This window comes from Perca fluviatilis, chromosome 21 (assembly GCF_010015445.1).
Source record: "Perca fluviatilis chromosome 21, GENO_Pfluv_1.0, whole genome shotgun sequence".
Taxonomy (NCBI): domain Eukaryota; kingdom Metazoa; phylum Chordata; class Actinopteri; order Perciformes; family Percidae; genus Perca; species Perca fluviatilis.
Genome location: NC_053132.1, coordinates 1,180,348 through 1,189,197, shown reverse-complemented (window position 1 = coordinate 1,189,197; position 8,850 = coordinate 1,180,348). Strand labels below are relative to the sequence as shown.

Genomic DNA, 8,850 nt, shown 5'->3' with positions numbered 1-8,850 from the left:
TGAACATGGGGACGGTCTCAAACAGCATCTTGTGGAAGAGCAGAGCGACGGGTTTATACATCAGCTGGTTCCTCAGCAGGAAGCTGTAGTAGATAACATACCTCCTCTGGCTGGGGATGGTGACACCCTACACACACACACACACACACACACACACACACACACACACACACACACACACACACACACACACACACACACACACACACACACACACACACAAACAGTTTTTGTCACTTTCTGATGTTTCTGTCACTTTTTCCAGACAATTTTGACGCTTTTTTCAAACTTTTTTGGGTGCTTTTTCAACGTATTTGTCGCTGGCTGAGGAGCATTTTTGCCGAACTTTTTGAGGGGCTTTGAGGCCCAAAATGTAAGTGAGTAAGACTACAGTACATGAGTCATTCTTATTGCAATAAGCAAAATATCAAAATATTTGACTTTTTCTCTTAAATTAAAGCATTTCAATAAACTCTTCATGTCTGGCCCTTGGCGTGATTCTCATTTTCCAGTGTGGCCCTCTGGGAAACTGAGTTTGAGCCCTGCACTGGGGTGAGGTACCCTCCCCGGTCAGATACCCTGAGGTAACGTACCTTCCCTGGTCAGAATATTCGGCGATATATTGCAAGTTATTACCTTTTTTCCAACTTCAAATTTTTCCCAACTTCAAATGATGTCCCCCAAAGGAAAATGTTGTCAACATCTGTTTTATCTAAAAAGATTCTTTTTCTCTGTTTATCTCACTTCAATTTTAAATGTTGCAATATGGGATAGTCAAGCAGACAGACTTTCCCACAACCCCTGGGGTAACATACCCTCCCCGGTCAGATACCCTGGGGCACATGTGTCAGACTCGAGGCCCTGAGGGCCAAATCCAGCCTGCATTTCAATTTAGATTCACCTTTTCTGGCAGTTTATGCGCTTTTTTCATTGCTTTAGACACTTTGTTTTAACGTTTGGGAGGCTTCACTCAATGTTTTGCCACTTTTTCTGAGGTTTTTGGCGTTTTTGTCACTTTTTCCAATTTGTTTGGCGCTCTACCTTCCCCGGTCAGATCTCCTGGGGTAACGTACCTTCCCCGGTCAGATCTCCTGGGGTAACGTACCTTCCCCGGTCAGATCCCCCGGGGTAACGTACCCTCCCCGGTCAGATCCCCCGGGGTAACGTACCCTCCCCGGTCAGATCCCCCGGGGTAACGTACCTTCCCCGGTCAGATCCCCCGGGGTAACGTACCCTCCCCGGTCAGATCTCCTGGGGTAACGTACCCTCCCCGGTCAGATCCCCCGGGGTAACGTACCTTCTTGTCCCGCGTGCGGACCTCTCCGTAGAAGTCCAGCGCCTCCTGGGCCTCCTGGAACTTGCGGCGGTGCAGCAGGTAGGCGCAGATCATCACCCCTGTGCGACCCTTCCCCGCCTTGCAGTGGATGGCCGCCACGTGCTGCTCGTCCTCACTCAGCCAGTGGTCCAGGTCCTCGCAGAACGGACGGATCAGCTCCAGCTGGGGGGGGTTGTGGTCCTCGAACGGGTACTGGGCCACTGGCAGAGACATGGAGGGGTAAGACACATAGACACAGAGAGACAGGGGGGAGGGGGAGAGAGAGAGAGAGACACAAACACAGAAAGGGAGAGAGAGAGACAGAGAGAGAGAGAGAGAGACACATAAACACAGAAAGGGAGAGAGAGAGAGAGAGACAGGGAGAGAGAGACAGGGAGAGAGAGAGAGACGGAGAGAGAGCGAGAGACAAACACAGAAAGGGAGGGAGAGAGACAGAGAGAGAGACAGGGGAGGGGAGAGAGAGAGACACATGCACAGAAAGGGAGGGAGAGAAAGGGGGAGAGAGAAACAGAGAGAGAGAGAGAAGAGACAGAGAAGAGAGAGACAGACACAGAGAGAGAGAGAGAGACAGACAGAGAGACAGACAAAGACAGAGAGAGAAAGACAGACAGACAGACAGACAGGTAAGAAACAGCATAAAAACATCCATATGAAATGGTGAAAAGAATGTGAACAAAGTGTCGGGGGGAATCCTTAAAAGATTTAGAAAACATGAAATTGAATCTCACCTCGACAGCTGAACTTGGATGTGTCATAATGTCGCTCAGCACACCTGCAGAGAGAGAGAGACAGGCAGTTAGACAGACAGGTATACAGACAGAGAGAGACAGAAAGGCAGGCAGACAGAAGTTACAGCAACACAAAGTTTCACTGAATATTCCTACACTGATTCTCTAAATCTTTGTTTTCTACTCAGCAGGAGCTAACCGCTAACAGCTAGCATTATGTTTAAATTAAGCAACTTCTAGGCAAGACCCGCCCCTCAGCAGCATTCACACGCTACTATTGGCCAGGCAAGACCCGCCCCTCAGCAGCATTCACACGCTACTATTGGCCAGGCAAGACCCACCTTTCAGCAGTATTCACACGCTACTATTGGCCAGACAAGACCCGCCTTTCAGCAGTATTAACACGCTACTATTGGCCAGACAAGACCCGCCTTTCAGCAGTATTAACACGCTACTATTGGCCAGACAAGACCCGCCTTTCAGCAGTATTAACACGCTACTATTGGCCAGGCAAGACCCGCCTTTCAGCAGTATTCACACGCTACTATTGGCCAGGCAAGTCCCGCCTTTCAGCTGTATTCACACGCTACTATTGGCCGAGGCCCCCCCCCCTCCACAGCATTTACACGCTACTATTGGCCAGGCAAGACCCGCCCCTCAGCAGCATTCACACGCTACTATTGGCCAGGCAAGACCCGCCCATCAGCAGTATTAACACGCTACTATTAGCCAGACAAGTCCCGCCTTTCAGCAGTATTCACACGCTACTATTGCCCAGGCAAGACCCGCCTTTCAGCAGTATTCACATCGCGCTTTTATTGGCCAGGCAAGACCCGCCCTCAGCAGTATTAACATCGCTACTATTGGCCAGGCAAGACCCGCCCCATCAGGAGTATTCACACGCTACTATTGGCCAGGCAAGACCCGCCTTTCAGCAGCATTCACACGCTACTATTGGCCAGACAAGACCCGCCTTTCAGCAGTATTCACACGCTACTATTGGCCAGACAAGTCCCGCCTTTCAGCTGTATTCACACGCTACTGTTGGCCAGACAAGACCCGCCTTTCAGCAGTATTCACACGCTACTATTGGCCAGGCAAGACCCGCCCCATCAGGAGTATTCACACGCTACTATTGGCCAGACAAGACCCGCCTTTCAGCAGCATTCACACGCTACTATTGGCCAGGCAAGACCCGCCTTTCAGCAGTATTCACACGCTACTATTGGCCAGGCAAGACCCGCCCCTCAGCAGCATTCACACGCTACTATTGGCCAGACAAGACCCCCTAGCAGCATTCACTACGCTACTATTGGCCGGACAAGACCCGCCCTTTCAGCAGTATTATTCGCTACTATTGGCCAGGCAAGACCCGCTTTCAGCAGTATTAACACGCTACTATTGGCCAGGCAAGACCTGCCCCTCAGCAGCATTCACACGCTACTATTGGCCAGACAAGACCCGCCCTCAGCAGCATTCACACGCTACTATTGGCCAGGCAAGACCCGCCTTTCAGCAGTATTCACACGCTACTATTGGCCAGGCAAGACCCGCCTTCAGCAGTATTAACACGCTACTATTGGCCAGGCAAGACCCGCCTTTCAGCAGCATTCACACGCTACTATTGGCCAGGCAAGACCCGCCTTTCAGCAGCATTCACACGCGCTTCTATTGTCAAGGCAAGACCCCGCTTTCAGCAGCATTCATCGCGGCTACTATTGGCCAGGTAAGCCGCCCCTCAGCAGCATGCATACTATTGGCGGAGACAAAACCGCCTTTCAGCAGTATTCACACGCTACTATTGGCCAGACAAGACCCGCCTTTCAGCAGTATTCACACGCTACTATTGGCCAGGCAAGACCCGCCCCTCAGCAGCATTCACACGCTACTATTGGCCAGGCAAGACCCGCCCCTCAGCAGCATTCACATGCTACTATTGGCCAGACAAAACCGCCTTTCAGCAGTATTCACATGCTACTATTGGCCAGACAAAACCGCCTTTCAGCAGTATTCACACGCTACTATTGGCCAGACAAGACCCGCCTTTCAGCAGTATTAACACGCTACTATTGGCCAGGCAAGTCCCGCCTTTCAGCAGTATTCACACGCTACTATTGGCCAGGCAAGTCCCGCCTTTCAGCTGTATTCACACGCTACTATTGGCCAGGCAAGACCCGCCCCTCAGCAGCATTCACACGCTACTATTGGCCAGGCAAGACCCGCCCATCAGCAGTATTCACACGCTACTATTAGCCAGACAAGACCCGCCTTTCAGCAGTATTCACACGCTACTATTGGCCAGGCAAGACCCGCCTTTCAGCAGTATTCACACGCTACTATTGGCCAGGCAAGACCCGCCCCTCAGCAGTATTAACACGCTACTATTGGCCAGGCAAGACCCGCCCCATCAGGAGTATTCACACACTACTATTGGCCAGGCAAGACCCGCCTTTCAGCAGCATTCACACGCTACTATTGGCCAGACAAGACCCGCCTTTCAGCAGTATTCACACGCTACTATTGGCCAGACAAGTCCCGCCTTTCAGCTGTATTCACACGCTACTGTTGGCCAGACAAGACCCGCCTTTCAGCAGCATTCACACGCTACTATTGGCCAGACAAGACCCGCCCCTCAGCAGCATTCACATGCTACTATTGGCCAGACAAGACCCGCCTTTCAGCAGTATTCACACGCTACTATTGGCCAGGCAAGACCCGCCTTTCAGCAGTATTAACACGCTACTATTGGCCAGGCAAGACCCGCCCTCAGCAGCATTCACACGCTACTATTGGCCAGACAAGACCCGCCCCTCAGCAGCATTCACACGCTACTATTGGCCAGGCAAGACCCGCCTTTCAGCAGTATTCACACGCTACTATTGGCCAGGCAAGACCCGCCCTTCAGCAGTATTAACACGCTACTATTGGCCAGGCAAGACCCGCCTTTCAGCAGCATTCACACGCTACTATTGGCCAGGCAAGACCCGCCTTTCAGCAGCATTCACACGCTACTATTGGCCAGACAAGACCCGCCTTTCAGCAGCATTCACACGCTACTATTGGCCAGACAAAACCGCCTTTCAGCAGTATTCACACGCTACTATTGGCCAGGCAAGACCCGCCCTTCAGCAGTATTAACACGCTACTATTGGCCAGACAAGACCCGCCCTTCAGCAGTATTAACACGCTACTATTGGCCAGACAAGACCCCGCTTTTCAGCGGTATTCACAGCTACTATGGCAGAAAGCTTTCAGCAGCATTCACACGCTACTATTGGCCAGGCAAGACCCGCCTTTCAGCAGTATTCACACGCTACTATTGGCCAGGCAAGACCCGCCTTTCAGCAGCATTCACACGCTACTATTGGCCAGACAAGACCCGCCTTTCAGCAGCATTCACACGCTACTATTGGCCAGGCAAGACCCGCCCCTCAGCAGCATTCACACGCTACTATTGGCCAGGCAAGACCCGCCCCATCAGGAGTATTCACACGCTACTATTGGCCAGGCAAGACCCGCCTTTCAGCTGTATTAACACGCTACTATTGGCCAGGCAAGACCCGCCTTTCAGCAGTATTCACACGCTACTATTGGCCAGGCAAGACCCGCCTTTCAGCAGTATTCACATGCTACTATTGGCCAGACAAGACCCGCCTTTCAGCTGTATTAACACGCTACTATTGGCCAGGCAAGACCCGCCTTTCAGCAGTATTCACACGCTACTATTGGCCAGACAAGACCCGCTTTCAGCAGCATTCGGACTATTGGCTCGATGGCGGACAAGACCCGCCCATCAGCAGTATTCACACGCTACTATTGGCCAGACAAGACCCGCCCCTCAGCAGCATTCACACGCTACTATTGGCCAGACAAGACCCGCCCCTCAGCAGCATTCACATGCTACTATTGGCCAGACAAGACCCGCCCCTCAGCAGCATTCACACGCTACTATTGGCCAGACAAGACCTGCCCCTCAGCAGCATTCACACGCTACTATTGGCCAGACAAGACCCGCCCCTCAGCAGCATTCACTCGCTACTATTGGCCAGGCATCCATGCTTACGCAAGGAAACATTCTGCGTTCATAGACATCAGAAAAACATTTTCCCGGTGAAAACGTCACCATTCACGTCACTTCCTGTGGGAATCGGTGTGGGAAACTGGGGCTAGATTTAGCTAACGGAGTTTCCCAGTTGGTGACGAATTTGAAATTGACAGCTGACGTTTGATGGAGGCGACTTTGGTTCACTGAACATATTTCAATGATAATAAACTGTTTATCGTGGACAAATGCCTCGGCCAAGAAACATACACAGACATAACACGTTCCAGATTATTCATAAATAGGCCCATGTATAAAACAGCAGCTTATCCGTTGGTTGTCCTGCAGATAACACAGACACACACCTGTCCATGTGCTGTCTGGATGCTCCTATAAGAAACCAGCAGCAGATCTGTTGTTATTGTGGCCTCCATGTTTTCACCACCTGATGCTCTCGGCTATGGCCAATGGTTGGTGGCAGTCACGCAACAAGTTGTTACGCCAAAACACCAATATAACATCAGGTCCTATCCCCTGACCAATCAGCTATCCTAAACCTTAACACCAACCAATCGGGCTGCTTCGTTTCGTAGGGCGGGACTTGCCTAGAAGTTACGTGGGATCCAGAATAACGCTTAAATTAAAAAGGTGCATGTAACCAGTCTCTGGACACAGAACTACAAATGGTATTTCAATAAAAACTTACAGATTGTAGATCTTGTAGTGATTCTTGTGCTTTGAGTCTAGAAACCTGAGAGAGAGAGAGAGAGAGAGAGAGAGAGAGAGAGAGAGAGAGAGAGAGAGAGAGATGGAACAGTTTATAGACCTTAAATATTTAAAGAGACAGACCCGATGGATCAACAGGAAGTGGATGAAAGTGTCCTCACCGTACGACGTCGTCAATGTTGTTCCTGTAGACGCCTTCCAGGCGCTCCGCAGGGAAACCCATCGCTATGATGTTGGGGTAAATATCTGATCGCTCTGTTAGGGATCCACGGTCACGTTAAAAGGGTCATTTCATCCACTAACAGTTCTGTTGTTGCCGCTGACAGACTCAGATTATTATTCTAAGTGTCTGACAACATTATGGGATGGATCCCTACAGAGATGGACCTTTTAGTTAAAGAGTAAGATCCTTTTAGTTTAACATGAAACAGCCCCGAAATCACCATCACCAAACTCCACCAGACTCCATGTAAATAATCAGGACTTTTATCATTGTAAAACACACTTCATTCAAAGTGGACAGAAACTAAATAAAACTATCAAAAGCCGTCTTGGTTCATCTTTCCACTGTTCCAACAATCACCACTCTGGTTTGGTTGAAATAAACCTTTAACCATTACCCATTTACATGTGGAGATATGCTGGCTCTATACACGCTAAAAGTTCTGATTATTTACATGGAGTCTGGTGGAGATATGCTGGCTCTATACACGCTAAAAGTCCTGATTATTTACATGGAGTCTGGTGGAGATATGCTGGCTCTATACACACTAAAAGTCCTGATTATTTACATGGAGTCTGGTGGAGATATGCTGGCTCTATACACGCTAAAAGTACTGATTATTTACATGGAGTCTGGTGGAGATATGCTGGCTCTATACACGCTAAAAGTATTGATTATTTGCATGAAGTCTGGTGGAGATATGCTGGCTCTATACACGCTAAAAGTAGTGATTATTTGCATGGAGTCTGGTGGAGATATGCTGGCTCTATAGACGCTAAAAGTCCTGATTATTTACATGGAGTCTGGTGGAGATATGCTGGCTCTATACACGCTAAAAGTATTGATTATTTGCATGAAGTCTGGTGGAGATATGCTGGCTCTATACACGCTAAAAGTAGTGATTATTTACATGGAGTCTGGTGGGTTTGGTGATGGTGATTTCTGGGCTGTTTCATGTTAAACTAAAAGGATCTTACTCTTTGACAGAGCAGTAAAGTTACCGGATGAATGAAGGATACAGGTCAGGTCCAGGTCGAAGCCGTCCTCCTGGTATCGCCTCTTATTTCTGCTCACGATCTCCTTGATGAGGGCGGCCATTATTATCCGGGTCTCCGGGGAGACAGCACCGAGAGACCGCCTGTATTGCTGCGGCTCTCCGCTGCCTGGCTCCCGGGGAGAGAAGCTAGTTTAGCCCGGAGCTAGCTTAGCCCAGACGTAGCTAGGGCTGAAGCTACGTCACCTGTATTGTTCGAATACTGTGTTGATAATAAAGTTTGTCAAAAAAATAAAATAGATACAGCTACGGCGACGAGTTGACTTTAACCACTGAAACAACTAGTTAAGTTTAGAAGGCAAAAGTCGTGGTTTGGATTAAAACACTCCCGAGGAACTGGGTGAAAGTATTAAAAATCATATCGTCATATTAGCAGTCCAGATTTTACGAGATTTAGCGTAATTTTGCGTCACTTCCGGCCGTTGCTGTATCTCTTCTAGCCACAACCCGTAGCTAGCTCCCCGCTTTTTTTAAACCGTTACAGGCAAAAACAATAAAAAATGAATCCGTAAGATTAATAAAAAAAAAGCAACGCCAACAGTTAGTGTCTAATGGGTGACAACGAGCCCGTTAAGGTGGTCCTCGGTGCCGCCTGGTGAGCTCCGGAGAGGCCAACGGCTACTCGGCCTACTGGTTGACAGGCAGCCCGGAGATCGGAGCTGTTTTCTGGGTCAGAAACAGGGGGCGTCGGGCCCGGACTTCCAGGTCCCCCCCGCCTGGAAACAGAACCATCCGCGGTGG

General features: G+C 49.7%; 1 protein-coding gene across 1 annotated transcript in view; it reads right to left on the bottom strand.

Moving 5' to 3' along the window:
- Positions 1–8,153, bottom strand: part of ptenb (phosphatase and tensin homolog B) — a 12,177-nt gene extending 4,024 nt beyond the window's left edge. Inside the window, exons 1-6 of the mRNA XM_039788822.1 lie at positions 8,075–8,153; positions 6,994–7,078; positions 6,813–6,857; positions 2,065–2,108; positions 1,298–1,536; positions 1–127 (exon numbers count right to left, since the gene is read on the bottom strand). The exon at positions 1–127 is cut by the window's left edge and continues 15 nt beyond it. Of these exons, the coding sequence (XP_039644756.1) occupies positions 1–127; positions 1,298–1,536; positions 2,065–2,108; positions 6,813–6,857; positions 6,994–7,078; positions 8,075–8,153 (619 nt within the window). The remainder of the gene's footprint in view (positions 128–1,297; positions 1,537–2,064; positions 2,109–6,812; positions 6,858–6,993; positions 7,079–8,074) is intronic.
- Positions 8,154–8,850: the final 697 nt, after the last annotated feature.